This window comes from Epinephelus lanceolatus, chromosome 3, assembly GCF_041903045.1.
Source record: "Epinephelus lanceolatus isolate andai-2023 chromosome 3, ASM4190304v1, whole genome shotgun sequence".
Lineage (NCBI taxonomy): Eukaryota > Metazoa > Chordata > Actinopteri > Perciformes > Serranidae > Epinephelus > Epinephelus lanceolatus.
The window spans coordinates 36,553,619-36,571,177 of NC_135736.1; the positions used below are offsets into that span (position 1 = coordinate 36,553,619).

Sequence of the window (17,559 nt, forward strand, 5' to 3'; positions counted from 1 at the left end):
GGTGGGTTAATGGCACGTGCCACAGATGCTCATTCAGATTGTGATCTGGGGAGTTTGGAGGCCAGGTTGACACTCTGAGGTCTTTGTCACATTTCTTGGGCCATTTCTGAGTGACGTTTGCAGTGTGGCATGGTGCATTAACCTGCTGGGGGCCACTGCCCATTTTTAATGGAGTCAATGTGGACAGAGAGTGATGCTCACTTGCATGCTGTTAGGGCACAGTATACAATTCATATGAGGCATTTTATGTTAACAGATTTTTTAAAAAGCATGTGGAGTACACCTGCTACATGACACTGTTGTGTGTTTCTGGCATGGCAATATAAGACTTAGACAAATAAGCTCAGCAAGACATTTTTGAAGTATTCAAAAAGTAATCCAAAGCATTTAGAATCTGTTACTTGGTTTAGTAATCTAATAAAATACATTACGAAGTACAATTCAGTGCATGTGTGCAGTAATCTGTAGTGAAATACATTAGTAACTCTGCCAGCACTGCTGGTTCGGCTTCATTGATTTTGATCCTTTTTAGTAAACTGTCCATCGTGAGTCTGTCAGTGTCGAAGACGGAGGACTTATTGTTAAACACAATGTTTGGTTATAGCAGTGGAAGACTGGACTGAAACATTAGAAATAGAAATACTTTTTAATTTGAAGGTTCATCACAGGCATAATCGTAAACAAGATATTTAAAAATGCAGATTTCATAATTGTCATCATTCACTCGGTCCACCTCTCATGCGCTGTGTCACTGTCGTTCACTCACAGACAAACACACATCAGAGACTAAACAAAGAAAAACAAAAGTGACTACAGATTCTGCTGTATTAAAATTCAATCCACCATGGATTCACCTCAAGAGCACATGCGCACGCACACTCACTCACACACTTACACACACACTTGACTCTTCTGATACACGCACAAAAAGAAAGGTCTGCATCCGGTGGGGCGGGAGGGGGGTCGTTGTGTGTTGTAACTTCTACCTGGACAAAGCAGAGATCCTGAGAAAGGCAAAGAGAAAACTATTAGTTACACTTAATCACCAAATGTTACTGCAACAAGAAAAGAACACGTTTATTGGAGGTCCTGATTCATCTTTACTCTGACATCTTTATGGAACACTTTATCAAAATTATTTAAAACACTTAACGCCGTTTTCAGTACAACCTGCTTGTTTTCTTTACGCTAGCTTGTCCAACCACTTTTGGTGAGTTGATATTGACTCACTGTAGCTTGTCCTGTAACAGCTCCAGCCTCTGCCGATCGACGTAGCGTGAGAAGAGGGAGAGCAGGTTAGGAGGGGTGAAGAGGGGAGGAGACAGGGATGAGGTGGGGACGCTGAGCAACTCCCTCGTTACTGAAAACACCAACTCAGTCCTGGAGGGAAACAGAACAGAGGTGAGTGTGGATTAACGGCGCAGGTGAAAGCATGAAGAGAAGAAGATAACAGGGAATGAAAACTAATTTAGTTCTGTCGCAGGGAACAAAGCCATTTCAGGATGCGTCATTAAACAAAACCACAAAGTAGCTGACATCACTAACACACAAAGTGCTTACCATCGATTGTCATCCATGAGTTGACAGTTGGGATCGGTGCTTTGCATCCTCTCTCCTTCACTCAGGATCAGATACAGCAGTGTCACACCAAACTAGACAGAAACAAACACAGAGGTGTGTGTAATGGGTGTGTTTGATCACAGAAATGGGTTGCATAGCGTCAGGCTATCGCAACACTTGACCCCTGAGCTTGCTTGACAAGGAATAAACGCACAAACCTGCTTTTTTTTTTAAATATCCCATGGAGAGAGAGACTCTCACTGCAGCCTGTTCCATTTTGTTCTGAAAATGTCGGCATGCAGCCTCGTTGTGTGGACACTAAACAAGGTGCAGACTTCCATCAGTGTCACCAGTAATGAAGAAATGCAGTGAGTGCTGGATGGAGCAGTGAGTGACAACAGATTTTAAATTGGCGTCAGCTGGTCACTTTAGCCTCTTTTACACTGCCAGATTTTCCGCGAATGTTGGGCCATTTTGCTGGCAAGCTGCGAGCATTTAGACACACAGAGCCAGATTGGCGAGTTGATCCAAGGTGCCCAATTTTCCGCCTCGTAGGGTAGTCATATTGGCGGAATCTTTTTGGTCTAAAAAGAACGAGGCGCCCTTCCACCATGGGAGGGGCTGTTGATGATGTCGCATGTGCGACCCACTGGCGGTGGATAAACAGGAAACAGCTGATAGCAGGAATGAGCAGCTAGTAGCCAGAGGGAAACGCAAACCTGACAGACACTGTAAAGATGAGCAACTGGGGAGACAAGGAATTGCGCACCCTCCTTGCCCTCGCAAACAAAGAGACCATTAACCGTCAGATGACCATGACGTTGAAGGACAGGCCGACTTATGAGAGAATTGCTGAAGGACTGCCGTGGCTTCCCTCCCACGTCACTGTTTACGTCACACGCTGAGCTATACGTTTTGTTATTTGCTCACGACCCCCATTGCCCTGAAAAAGACACACATTCTATTTAAACAAAAGTAGGCAGATGGCATTTCGCTGCACTCCCCGATTTTGTTTTAATACTGCCAATGCTGAAAAAAGACTGATTGGGCTTTCCTGCAAATTTGCACAGTTCCCGTTTAAAAGGGCTATAGTGTTGTTTGTCTCTGAAGCCCCCTGCTTTGGACTCTGAACTGATTTTCTACCATTTTCAGTCCTTTACCAGTTCACACTGCTATGTATCTGGACGTGCTGCATATCTTTTTTTTGTTTTTGGGGAAATCTGCTTTACAGGCTTATGAGTTAAAATTGCATTGAGTTATGATTGAGTTACTTCTAACATAGTTCACTTCTTCGGTCTTCAGGAGCTGCAGCATTTATTCATAGACAGTCTAACTGAAAGCTACAAAGGAACAAAATGTATCATTCCATATATAGAGAGATGTATTATCCTGTTTAAAGAGTATTCTGTCTCCTTTTTGTCTCACTTTTTTTTTTTTAAAGATTTTGGGGGGGGGGGGGGGGGGGGGGGGGGGGCTGGGGCTTTTTAGCCTTTAATGTATAGGACAGACAAGTGTGTGTGTGTGTGTGTGTGTGTGGGGGGGCCCTTCTTGTCTTACTTTTAACCTGACATGAACTGAACTGTGTCCTTGAACACATATCATCTGTGTATGAGAGACTTGCTTTGTAGCTGTTCCCATGACAGTTATCAGTGAACTGGAGGCCTCCCTTTTGCTCCTGTGCTTTTTTAAGTGGCTATATTCAAATCCTGGAGCTTTCTTAGTGGGTATACAGCTTATACCTGCGTATTGTGAAGGCTCTGTCAAATGTCTGTTTATTCTGTGAACCTACAGATTCTCAGAGAAGTTAATGAGTTGCTCTGTGTTCTACATCAGTCTGCAGGATTGTGTGTGTGTGTACCTTGTTGTGCAGTACTGTGGCCAGTTGGCCCTCATTGCCCTGAAGCTCCTGGAGCAAGTCTGTGAGGGCGGAGCTCGACAACGCCTGGATCACTGCAGAAACTGGCTCAACTAACCAGCACAGCACCTGAGCAGGAGGGCAGAGACAGAGGATGAAAGGCAGCTGCTGGAGAACAACATGCAGGCAGCTGTGAAGCCCCAAACATTCTTAGTTTATCAAACTGGGTCTGTTTCATTGTGCAGAAGATTTTTTAGTGATGTGAATGATAATAATTGAGAAACTACAGAACAAGACAAATATTTAATGTGTCTTACCTGTAGGGAAACTATTAAATTCAGACTTGAACAGTGTACTGTCCGTTCAAGTGGTGACAGATAAATTAATAGGTCTTATTTCATCAGACTGAATGTTGCATCCTGAATTGGTTACCTGGTCCTGCTTGTCCTTCTTGGCCAGGGCAGGAAGGTTGCGGGAAATCGCCATGACAACGGCAACGGCCTGGGCTGAGGGCAGGAAGGGGAGCAGCCTGGAGATGAGTCGCTTGCCCTTCCTCACTGACATGATCATCACACACTGCTCATCACTCACTCTTATCAAGAGGAAGAGAAAAACAATTTGTGAATGCACTGGGCATATCTGAGGTGTTTTAATGATCTCTAGAATAAAGATTGCAAGTGCAGCTCTTGAAGGTAATGTGTCCTACCTGTCGTCCCACTCCTTCTCCCGCAGAGAGTTGCACAGCTGAACCGTGTTGATTTTATGCTGCTCCAGAAGAGCCTCCCTGTCCTCCTCTGGCGCCAGGACAAAGCGCTTCTCAAAGTCTTGAACCTCCAGCAGCAAACTGTACATCTGGAGGATAGAGGAAAGTGTCACACAGACATATTCAGGATCCAGGAGTCCAGTTTAAACACCTGCTCGACATGAACAGCCATCCTCTTCTTACCTTCTCCACAGTGTAGAGAATCTGTCGCCTCTTATTCCAAACCTGCTTCTCTCTTTTCTCCTGGAGGCAGACAGACAGAAAGGGAAAACTGATAAAGAGGTATTTAAAACTGACCAGAAAACTTCAAATGGGCAATGATTAAAGGTATACTACGCAGGATTTTGCTTTGACTTATGGGAAACTAAAGCTTCAGAAAACAATGCTGTGGAAACACCTTCTTACAAAAACAGAACATTATGTGCACGCCTTTAGAAGAATAGAAACAATGAATCATAGAAACTGACCTCGTCGTCTGTGCGCGTCGTCACCACAGCATCAATCATCTTGCGGGGGTTGTTAACGCTGGAGACTGTCAGCTTACCCAGAGAGCCTGCAAACTGAACTGTAGACAAACACACAGATTTATCTAGTATCGTGTGTGCATGTGTGATCATGTACTATGGAGTGCAGATAATATTGTGGTGCGTCATGTTTACCTGGTCTGTAGGTGTGTTCAACTTTGGCGACCTGTGGAGTGATCAGTTTGGTGGTGTGCTCCTTCTTGCTGCTGTCTCTCTCTCTCTCCTGACGCTTCTCCATCTTTTCGTAGTAGTTCTGAACACACACACACACAATAATGTCTTGTGGCATTTTCCATAGCCTGATGTGACATCTTCAAATTTAATTTTCTACAACAAACGTTCAGCCTGAATTTTGAACAGTAACGTCAGCTAAAGTGAAAGCCAACCCCAGATGCACTCTCATTTTAGATTGAGCTTTGTACGCTTGGCATTTCGCCTCACCATATTGCGCGTTGTGTCTCTTAGATCACCAAAAGTCATAGTTAAAGACACTTGCAGGATATTTTACTACAAAAGACACCCTCTTGACTATCAAGGTCCAAGCAAATCCTCTAAAAGTCTCTGATATAACACCACTGGCTGGAATGTGGGAAATTACCACATCCTCAATCCTGGCAGTTAGCCAAAAAATATAAATAAATAAATGTATATACACAGTGTGAAAAGCAATTGGAAGACGTCACCTCAATCTATAGCAAAATACGCTGCTCATTTTTCACTATTTTCTGACATTTTACGGATTGAACAATTAATCAGAAAAATAGGAAAATAATATTTTAGCTCCAGCCCTGATTACTTGTATATCCCTGTCTAAATTGATTAAGGTCAGTGATACCCAATCAAAACAAGCCAACCATTAAAAGAGACAGATATTTCGAGCCCTCTGAATGATTGCAGGGTAACCACAGTATATAAGAACCAACCTGATAGTAGTAGTCATCCAGGTAAGGGTCAGTACTCTGCAGCTGCATCATCTGGATCTTAGTTACCCATTCCTTCTCTTTCTGAGTCATAAGGTTACTGTAGGGGTCCCTGCTGCGCCGGTCTCCTCCAGTCCTGCCACGGTCCCTACAGGGAGGTAAAGACACAAAGATGACATCATCTACCCAATAGGCTTTTGAGCGCAACTGAAAAGCAACAGCTGCCATTTTCTGTTCTGTTCTGATGTTTTGCATTTAACCTGCCCGAGGACGTGTTTAAGATAATGCTGCTTGTTGTGTGTGCTGTGTGAGCCTGTGAGCTATTAACACTTGCTTACCCTCCCCGGTTCTGCATGCGCTGGGTGAGCATGCGGCGGTGCTGGGGGTGGAGGTGGGTGGTGTTGTGCCGGATGGGTGGTGTGTGGTTGGGGGGGCCGTGAGGGGGTGGCAGGCCCATTCTGTGACCAAGTGGAGGAGGAGGGCCCCCGAAGAATGGCCTGAAACCACCACCACCGGGTAACAAAGGAGGCGCCGGACCACCGCGAGGAAAACCAGCCACCTGGAGAGACACAGATGATTACCCAGTATGAGAGAAGAATTCATGTGATTCAGGAGTAACCTATTGAAGTATTAGTGCTGCTGTGACAGTATCCCTATTTTCTTGAAACACAAGTTCTGCCCGCATAGTGGGGTTGAATCATGAAGTCACTGTTCCTGTGTGAGTGTCAATGTGGTGGAGACGCTAAGCATAGTTTTTTATTACATGACTATTTTGACACCATCATTTACCTACCAGTCTCGCCAAATGGAAAAACCTATTGCATTTGGAGCTTGACAGGTTTTAGTTTTCAACCCTGATGGTGTGTGTATATAAAAAAAATGTACATGTACATTTTGCGAGGACTATGAAAATATGATCTATTGGTCAGCATTAGTAACAACCACATTACTCAGAGGAAACCATTACAGTTATTTTATTCTCACTGACTTGCGCATAACCGAAGTTGTAATGCATTTCTCACAAACAGTGAGTTATCTGCATCAATCTAAAAAGACTGTGTGTCTGAATGTGTGTAGTACAAACCTGAGAGTTAAGCAGCTGGGCCCGTTGAATCTGAGACAGGACAGGACCAACACCAGGAGGGAACGGACCACGACACAGAGGAGAGTTCTGAAAAAAAGACAGCACACAGAAACTTCACATCCCTGAATACTGAAAATGGAAGTTGGTTTGTCTCTCCCATCTCTGCTCCTTGTTGTAAAGGAAAAAATTGACACTTTTGCATGTAAGCTTATTTGCTTTCTTTCCAGGAATTAGATGAGAATAATAAAGCTAACACCAGCAGCCGGCGAACTTAGCTTAGCCTGTCTCTGTCCGACGGTAAAAAGAAAAATCCCCCTACTAACACCTCTAAAGCTCACTAATTACACGTTATACCTAATTCGTTTAAAAATGACAATTTGTTGTTTTACAGGTACTAGGCTATGTATCCAAGTAATTTTTGAGGGGACCACTTTTCAGGCAACCAGTGAAGACTCCAGGATGTTGGTCTCAGCTAAGACATGGTTCTGCAAATAACTCTCCTGCAAAGTAACTAATATAAAATGATAAAAATTCATATCCTAACACCACACCATCGCCATGTTAAGCTTTCACTGTGATCTAATAAGCTCAGTTTACCATTTTAGAAATGTTAAATTAAAGACGTGACATTTACTGAAGGTCTTTGACCTGCAAATCCAGCCAAGTTGTTGGTTTTGTTTGTGCCATTAAACCTAAAATGATGTTCTTTGATTAAATGTACATACAGAGCTGAAAACCGAGGGGAGGATGGAGGAGAGGAGGAACTCACAGCTATATTGAGGAGGGTGTTGGGTGACACACGCTCAGGGAAAGGAGGAGGGTATCTGTGCTGGACCGGGGCTCTCACATGAACCGCCGTGGGATGGTGGATCTACACACACACACATACACATACAGGACAAAGTTAACAGAGACAAAGCCAACTACATGTTACTTAATCACAACATGATGTGGAATGGAAACTACTACCGTTAATGAGACTGCTAGACACACTATGATGAGATTAAATGACAACACCAAGTACACAGCATATGACTCCATGTCTTTGAAGTCCAGGTAAAGCAAAAATAAATATGTGTGATGAGTTTGTCACACCACAGAAAAATCTGTTATTAACCACCCAGAAAAACACTGTACAATGAGAGGAGCAGGTGTTGTTACTCACCTGATGATTCAGGGCGTGGCTCATTGGCTGTTTAGGCGGGGTCCCGATGGGCACTGCCCTCACCGGAGGGGAGCCAATCACAGGGGAAGAAGAGCGCGGAGGTGGGACCCTCTCTGACAAATCCCGTCCTTCATCATTCCTGCCCTGAGGAGGTCGTTTAGGGAGGCCCACCTCCTTGATTATAGACATTAGTGGACTATCCTGAAGAGGAAGAAGACAGTAAATATGATATTAGAAGAATACAAATGACTTGCTTAAAATCAAAACCTTGGTTAAGCCATTTTGTAATTGACACCATATTTCAGGCGGTGCAAGAGAAAAGTTTGAATAATATTTGAAAAGGTTAAATAAAGAGAGTGAAGAGTGAGTGTCCCTCACCTCCATGTGTGTGACCAGTCCGGGGGTGACGCTGACTGGACCAAAACCCATACTGTTCTCCCAGATACTGTGAGAGTTCATCTAGAGAAAATGAGAGAAATTAAAGTTAGGGGTCCTGAAACAAAAAGATTTTACATAAACAAAGGTTAAATAAATGTTACTGCAGTGAGCTGGTTTCTTGTCCCACCAGAAATAAAAACACAAAAGTTTAGCAAGCCTCTTATCGCACTTGTCTCTTTGCATAATCTGACGCAGAATAAATATAAGGTGACTGCTTTGCACAGCTTTAAAATACTGGTATACAGAACAGTGCACAGAGATAGCCAGTTGAAACAACTAACCTGGGCCATGGGAGCAGTCCCTCTGCGCAGCAAGTGCTGCTGCTGTTGGTAGCTGAGCATGGACGATGGAGGAGGGCCAGGAGAAAGGCCTGGAGGAAGAACAGAGTACAGCAGAGTTTAATAAAACATGGCCAACACAGTAGAATAAACAACGCTGTCACAAGTAGCTGGAAATAGACTGTTGTGTCTGAAGGTAAATTTGTAGCAGTATAACACCAACAATCACATGGTGACAAAACAGAAGATATATTTTTAGCTTCACAATGACACCTCTGCACTGATCAGACTGAACGGAAGGCACGGACTCTTATTTTATGTTTATATTATGATCAGGGATGCACCAAGCAGGAAAATCTGGGCCGATACCGATGTACAAACAATTTGGCCGACAGATGATAGTAATGTTTTTTGTTATTTATATTTTGTGCCAGAGAAACAAAGAAATCTTCATTATAAAAAAATGTTTAAGTCATTCAGCCCTTAATAACACTGCCTTTAAATGAGCACAAATTTAATCATTCAAACCTATAAAAAAAAACTTTTAAATGATCCTCTTTCACATGAAAACATCTTTTTAAAAAGTGACTGCTTCAGAAGCTCTTTAACTATATATAATACATCAAAATTTCCTCTCTAATATCAATTTTACATTGCCGTGAAAACACCAAACAATTGTATGTATTCAAATTTCTCGCCAAAGACTCTTTTTTACAAGACCACATTTGAACATATAATGAGAAAATCAAAATTAACCTTGTCAGCAGAACAATAAAAAGGGATTGCATTCATTCTGACCTGAGGTGGAGTGCCCAGGAGGCAGCTGGTGCTGGGGGTGTTGGGGATGCTGGTGCGGCTGAGTGGGGTGTGGGATGGAGGAAGGCTGGGGCAGGACTCTGGGTCGGTCCAGGCCCTGCAGAGCAGACAGGCTGGTTCCTGAAGAGCCGGGGGATGGACCAGGTCTCTCAGCCGCTCCGACCCCAGCGATGGCCGGGTCAGCCTCCAGGATGAGTCTGGCCAGAGACTCGGCCAGGTCACCTCCCCCTCCTCGATCCTCCACATCTGAAACCACAGTTTTACTTTGGATTTTCTCACCTGGTGTATTATTGCTCTACTTAGCAACCAGTCAAGACAAATGTCTGAATTCTGAGAGTTAAACACAATTCCTGAGTCAAGTTCGCTAGCAGCATCGTTCTAATCACATCACTGACCTGATGGAGGCAGTCTGGAGGAAGACAAGGAGAATTTGAGGGTAGGGAGGGAAGATGGATGGGGAACATGGCCCACAGAAGAGGAGACATGGGTGGAGGACAGGTCTTCAGCTCCTCCTAAATCGGATTCTCCTCCCATCACCCCTCCTCCTAACCCCAGCCCTGCTCCTAGCCCGTCCCTCTCATCGAGCTCAGCAAGGCGTTTGTGTTCTTCCTGCCAGTCGTCATCTGGAAGAGGAGAGGAGGCAGAAAGAGGAGTTGTTTATTCTATGGCGATTAATCATCTTATGTAAAGTTCTAGGAACAGATTTGTGCTTTGTTTGGCTTCCAACTTTGACAAATAGTCTCAAAGGTGGTTTCACAATCACAGTGCTCTTGTTGTGTTTTTATGAAGGTGACCAACAATCATAACGAACACCCACACAGGGTGCAACAACAAGAACTGTCCGACAGCTCCGGGCCAGAAAAAAGTAACATTGGGCGAGTAAATACAATCAGCCAGTTGCCTAATCGGGGCCAGCACTCGATATATATACTACCAACCCGTAGTTGAGAGACCTCTGGTTTCTTTAGGCTAACTCAATTAGCTTTAGCTTGGCTCGTAGCTGGTAACTAGCTTTTACAGTCCTCCAGTTACATCATGATGATAAAGAGATGCTTTATTTCGTCTGTGCAGCAAACACAGAGCACACACTTTGCACTTCATTGTGTCTGCAGCACTTGCTGGACTGGCTAGGGTACTTTTCTACGCTCACACGCACTGGAGAGTCTTACTTCCCATAGCTAACGCCACCAGACTACATCAAACACACACGTAACCTGCCTTAAAGGGGAGAGCTTGGCCAGTCACATTAGTCATGGAAAATGAGAACTCTACAAGTTTTCCTTTTGTATGAAGCAGTGAAAAATGTGGTAGCACGGCATGTTTGCCTTTCTTGACATCACACACCCTGTGATGCTGCAATTACTCATGCACACATTGCAGTGCTGAAGCTAAATTTATGTGCTGCAGCTCTAGACCAAAATACAGATTTCCACTAGTCAAATGTCCATTACTTGGCCCAGGCAAGTCTTTTCTTTGTCTTGGTCTCCCTCAGTTGTGGTTTCTTTGCAGCAATTCAACCATGAAGGCCTGATTTACAGTCAGCTACTTTGAACTCTGTGAAGCATTTATTTGGGCTCTAATCTGAGGTGCCATTAGCTGCAAATTTCTGAGGCTGGTATGTCTAATAAACCTATTCTCTGCAGCAGAGATATCTCTTCCTTATCTGGGGCACTCCTCGTGAGATCCAGTTTCATCATGTTGTTTCATGATTTTTATGACTGCACAGAAACATACTTTCAAAGTCTTAAAATTTTCCGGACTGACTGACCTTCATGTCATAAGTCGGAGATATAATGCTTTTAACCACGAGTTTACATGCACATGATGGCTGCCTTGCATCACCTTCAGCTGTTTGGACTGTTGGTTGTGCATGTCCTCAGAAATTAATGCAATGTGTTTGCAAGATGTAATATTGACATGTACGGCTGGGGCAGTGTTGGCAGGACGAGAGACAGAAACTTACCACTGTCAAGATATGCTTTGATCATAACACCTATGATGGCACAGCTGTCACTTTTTCTGCCATGATCCACGCTCATCTCAGTATTAACAATGCAGTAACCTCCTTTAGTGTCGCCATGTTTATGTTTACATCATGCAGATCTGTAAATTCTACACGGTCTAAGATCTGTGGTTGAATCCTCCATTAACATGCGTAGTGCATAGGCAAGCATGTGATAATTCTGTTCACGAAGTAGCCAGTTGTCTATGTAAATGCGTGACTAAAAAGCAAGTATATCTCCAGCCTTAAAGTAAGGTTGGACTGTCATTTCTCCTGACTTAGTTGAGAGGGTCCTGCCATGATATGGATTACTACAGTAGTCAAACGTAGTCAAACGGGGCTATTTGCTGTATACTAATGCCACCTCATCACATCACAAAATCCGCTTTTTAGCTTTTGACTGGGCACACCTGTTAATTAAAAACCATTCTAGGAGTGTACATCATAACGCTGTTTAGGATAATGCAAGGAGTGTGCAAAGCTGTCAGGCAAATGGTGGCTACTTCAAAGAATCTAAAATATGAAACATACCACGTGTTATTTCATAGTTATGCTGTCTTTAGTGTTAATCTAGGTCATAGAAAATAATAAAAAATAAAGGAAAACTAATGAATGAGGTGTGTCTAAACCCTTGACTGATACTATGAGTAAGTGTGAGTTCTGTTAGACCACCGTCTTGAAAGTTAACTCCATTAAAATTATGTAATTATAAATAAACATACGCACATTAATTCTGCATGTCCTGGACTAAAGTGATTTAATGTTAACACACTTTATATAAATGTTGTACACGTAACTTACCAATGGCCCCGGCTCCGAAGGTGTCGTCATTGAACTGATCAATTTCATCTTCCTCCTCTACGAGCCCCTCGTCTTCCTCCTCCAACGTACAGTCTTCATCCAGGGACTGCAAAGACAGCAGGGAGGACAGATGAAGGGACAAGGAGAAGGAAGAAGGAAAGGGCAAATGACACAAATGAGATTGTTGAACTACTCCTGAAACAGGTATGATCAATCAATCAATTTATCTGTCCCATGAAGTCACACAAGGTAGCCTATATCTCCAGTTAAATGTGATCTCATCAGTTCCTTTAATATGCGCACTGTAATTTAAACCCTTTACTGCTCCTTTTATGTTGTAGACTGCTGCTTTATTATTGTCCATGTTTCCAGACTGGCTTCAGTGCGTGTTTATGTCATCCTGGATAATTCTAGTAATTTATGGTTTCTGGTTGTGGAATAATTTCTCTGTAGTTTTGGGTACAGCAGCTTCTGTTGTTTTACACATTAAATGAATTTATGTTACTGGTGATGTCAACGTCGGTGTCCTGAAACAGTCTGTGCCGTGTATTGAAGATTGTAGGGCAAACTCTGATTGGCCTGACCACCTCCTGACCTCTTGCATCACTTGAGGCATGTGTTGTAGTTTGTTTACATGTTTTGACCTCAGCCAGATGGCCGTATGGTCAGGCAGCAATTCTGCTCTGTAGCTGCCTCGAGTGGTGTACTGACGTAATCCAGAGTGTTTAGTCCCTTGTGGCACAGGGTGAACAGGAACAGGATAAAATTTCAGCATTCTCACTGTCACACCAATTCTTATTTATTCCAATGTAGAGATGGACAAGAGATGGTATTGCTTGTCCATGAGGTTGGGACTGTAGCTTGTACCCATCTTCTCCACCTTTTCGTTAATGTTTATATTTGAAAACCTCAACAGGCCACTTAGCAGAGTTGGCAGACGGATAATGGTGAGTTGATTCCCCATTCCCATGAGTAACCCGTAGTCAAATGCCATCACCATCCAATGGCAATTACAAAAGTTACAACCAATATTTGTTAAATAAATGTAAGCGCATAAATTTGGAGACTGGATGACAGGGTTGGGCCAGTGTAAAAAAAACATTAAAACCAGTCTGATATTCAGCCAAACACTGGACCAGTACACCGAATTTTACCATTAGGTGTCGCACCGTCGCCAACTCAGCAGCCAATCTGAGGTAGAACACACCCGTGGGGTCCCAACAGCAAACGAGCATCCGCTTATCACCACCAGCGACTGTCAAATCTCTTAACATCAGAGCTCTCTGTCCATATTGAATCCCTTTAATAAGCACCTGTTGCGTCATGTAAACAAACCATGTAAATATCAGCTGTGCACTCGAGATCAGACTGGAATGTAACCATGTAAAAAGACGGGTAATTTCTTGCCATCTTTCTACACTTTTCAAGAGATAACTCATTTTATATTGTGATAATTACTGGAAATGACAAATTGCAATACAGCCAAAAGCAAATAGGTCATCAGGCAATCTCCCTCCAGCAAGCTGCCACCTTATTTAGGTTTTTATAAAGGTAAAATGTGAAATAAGAATGTTTCATACGATAGTTTCACATTTCAACGTCATCAATCAGCTGTTCGTTGTCCATGCAGTGCTTTCAAAGCAAGCCACAGGAATAAATAGAAGCAGGGCGTCCGAGTTGAATGCTTTGTGTCCTAACCAGTTGCACAGCGTTGCTTGCAGCCAGTAAGGACACTGCTTTTGTCGGCTTCAAATACAAAATGTTGCCAATGTTACCAGCCACCTAGTCTCGCCACCAGACAATCAGAGATCTCCGCCTTCTGATAGTCTGGGGACACTCCTTTCTAAAGTGTGTTTAACACACCGGAGAAAACGGCCGGCAACAAAGCAACGCCTCTTGCATTTTTGAAAAGGACACGCCCTCCCGGAAATGTGCACTCCCCCTTTTCTCGTCTGCAAGGACACAAACACACAGTGAGCTTGAAAATGGATGCTGAGAGATTTAACTCTGTTTTATCAAACGTGTGCTCAGTCCACAAGATTGTGGAAATGAAGGACTTACAGCAACTTGAGCCATTTTGTACCGCTACACGTGTTTCTAGTAGGATTATGTTTACGAGCACAAGAGTTCAGCGAGCCACCAAAGGACCGCCCTGCGGATTTACTATTGGTTCTGCAACGTAGGGAGTTTTTTTTTAAACTCTGAAATTGTATCCGCCCATCTAAACACAAAATCAGGGAGAAAGTCATCAGTCTTTAGTTAAGCAAAGCGTCTAAAGACTGACTTGTGAGTCTACCAGCCACCAGTCAGATGCTGGTAAAATCTGCATGTGGCTGCTAGATTTGTTTCCCTCACCAGCCAAAAAACAACCTACTGAGTGAATGGTAGACTTTGAAATCCACCGGCCACAGTGACAGGTGTAAAAAAAAAAAAAAAAAAAAAAAAAAAAGAGTTAATATCCCATCCTGATTGGTGCAGTTTCAGTTTTTGTGCGAGACTAACTCTGCCATGTCTCATCACCCAAACAAACAAAATAGGCACCGCTAGTCCCCCTCCCCATCTCTACTGAAATTTTATTTCCTTCATGTTGTCAGCCCTGGCTCAGCTGTAAATAGCACACGGCATGTCAGACACTTGTGGCTCAGTTAGTCAGTTAATAAACAAACATAATATTTTGTTAATAACGTTGTCACACAGCTTATCACTAATGAAAATTGAAATTGAATTTCTCCTCAAGGTGATTCATAAAGTATACAATTAAAAAAAATCTAATTAATTAAATACAAATAGATTTCACGCTGTCATGTTGTCAGCAAAGGTTGCTAATGTTGGCTACTTTTTTAATTTGCCAGAATGTGTCATTTTAACAAATGCTGGTTCAGCCGGTTTGCAGAAAATCAAACTAGTTTAAGCTTGTAAAACTGATCACTAGCTCAACTCTACGGAAGAGATCCATGCCTTCATTCTATCTATAGATTCAATGGCAAGTCATGCAAAGAGTCAGTTCATGAAGAAACTGATGCGTCTCTCCATTAACACAAATTTGTAGAAATTTTTTTCCACAAGCCTCCACAGAAAACATTTAACATACTGATTCATTGATTGATTGGGGTCCACATTTAACAGCAAAATTACATCCAAACATCTGTTTATAAAAACTATTTATCAAAAACCTCACAATGAAAAACTGAAATGAAAGTGAAACTTATCTATGCTGTCTTCAAAGCCAGGCACCAACACTAAGGCTTTGTAGTAAAAATGCATTTATTTGAAAAGTACTGACCATATGACTTGATAAATGAGTTGTCTGAGAGTTTGCAAACAAATAATTTGGTACAGTTATGCTGCTGTTAAACATGGTCCCCAACCAATCAATAAATCAATCAAAAAAAAACATAAAACTATATCACTTATTCTTTTGCAATTCTTTTTTCTTAAATTAATAATATATACATATTTAAACCACTTTGTCGTATCATCAGGTGTACAGTAATCGCAAAAATACCCTGAAATATCGTGATATTATTGTAGGGCCATATCGCCTGCCCCTAGTGTGCACACAGGAGCTGGTGTCATCAAGTGATAAAACCTTTGGTAATGTAAACCTGCATGCCGCTCTTGGCCTGACAAAAAACTACATATATGTGACTCTGCGGTGGTTACTGTAGCATAACAGCCTGTCACAGGTTACAGCGTGATGATTAAAGGAGAAATGGCAGAGCTTATAGGTCCAGGTGCATCAGATTTTGCTAAAAGAAGGAAAGTGCCTGTTGATTTACACACACACATATAGATAGATGGATAGATGGATAGATAGATAGATAGATAGATAGATAGATCCTAGGGTGCATTTTTTTGTATTTGTGAACTATTCAAATGTGTAATTTGAGGTGGTAGTGGTAGATTTTATTTTGTTGAACTATTAATATTGTATAGAGAATTTGAATCTCACTCCATGTTACTGTTATCTTACAAACTAAGAAATTAGAGATCATTTTGGCTTAGTTTTTACTGAATATTTGAAGGCTAACTGTTAGGTTGACATATAAACTATATCACTTGTTTTGTTGCAGTTTTGTGCTCTTAAATTAATAATACAGTATCGTTATCACAAAAATACACTGATATATCTTGATAGTATTTTAAGGCCATATTGCCCACCCCTAGAGTGCACATGGGAGTCTGTGTCATCAAGTGATAAAAGCTTTGGTAATGTAAATCTGCGTGCAGCTCGCTGTGCCTGTTCATTTATATATACAGATGCCAAGAGTGCATTTTTTGTATTTGGGAGCTGTTTAAATGTGTAATTTGTGTGATTTTATTTTGTTCTACTATTAATATTGTATACAGAATCTGAATCTCACTGTGAGTCACTGCTGTTGTTCACACGCTTAAGAAATGAGGGATAATTTTTTCTTAGTTTTGACTGAATATTTAAAGGCAAACTGTTAGGTTGACATGTAACTATCTACCTTTTTTGTAGCAGTTTAATGTTCTTAAATTAATAATATACATATTTTTACTAACTTGTCATATAGTCAAGAATACGCCCACACCTATTATAAACTAAAATATAGAGCAATGATACAGTAAATACTTTCTCAGAATAGCAATTAGCCTGACATTGGTTACATTAGTTAGCCGTGTCAGCAGTGACCTAGCATGATTTCTCACTGGCTAAACCATCACAAGCAGGCAGATTGACTCGAGCCATGAACACATAAACTTCACAAAACGTTATATATTCCAGTTAGTAGCTCCCCTTTAATCTATCTGTTAAAATAATATGAATATACATAACTCAGGAGCTTCTGACAGCCTGTAAATAGCAAGAGAACCTGTTAGCTTCAATGCTAATGCTGACGTTACATCACGCAGGACCCACGTCGATGTAAAACTGCTGCCCTACAACCACCCAACATGACACAGATTAACAACGCTTATAACTATCACACATTTCATATGTTAGATTAATTTATGACACACTGAGATCATCCTTGTCACCAGGGGAAGGGAGCCCCTCATCTTCCCTGTGGTTCATGTCACCAGGCAAGCGGGCTGCTTCACAGGCCGCCGACCGCATTGAAATTGGCAGTCGCATAAACAATAGACAACATTCACCGTACAGATCACGCGCAAGCTGGAAAAACCACCAGCTCTCTGCGACACACCTGAAATCATCCTCAGGTGAGGGGTAACACGCGTGTTGGGGAACAATACTCACCTGAAATCGAAACATCTATCTTTAGGATTTCGGGAAAAGACGTGCATCAGGAGTGAGGCGGCGCGCAAATGACGCAGCAGGGACGTCTATTGAACGCGCGTGGCTGCGGAGCGACGTGAACGAGCACGC

The 17,559-nt window shown here is 42.3% G+C and overlaps 1 protein-coding gene across 1 annotated transcript; it reads right to left on the bottom strand.

Moving 5' to 3' along the window:
- Window positions 1-627: 627 nt before the first annotated feature.
- Window positions 628-17,556, bottom strand: patl1 (PAT1 homolog 1, processing body mRNA decay factor). The gene is made up of 20 exons (XM_033623826.2): window positions 17,431-17,556; window positions 12,207-12,312; window positions 9,799-10,026; window positions 9,386-9,649; window positions 8,591-8,679; window positions 8,250-8,330; window positions 7,872-8,072; window positions 7,476-7,577; window positions 6,707-6,793; window positions 5,961-6,181; window positions 5,626-5,770; window positions 4,838-4,955; window positions 4,646-4,743; window positions 4,362-4,421; window positions 4,122-4,267; window positions 3,848-4,007; window positions 3,419-3,544; window positions 1,561-1,652; window positions 1,231-1,380; window positions 628-1,004 (listed from the first exon to the last, which is right to left on the bottom strand). The coding sequence occupies exons 1-20, from the start codon at window positions 17,443-17,445 to the stop codon at window positions 983-985; spliced, it is 2,511 nt and encodes an 836-aa protein (XP_033479717.2). The 5' UTR covers window positions 17,446-17,556; the 3' UTR covers window positions 628-982.
- Between the last annotated feature and the right edge of the window lie 3 nt (window positions 17,557-17,559).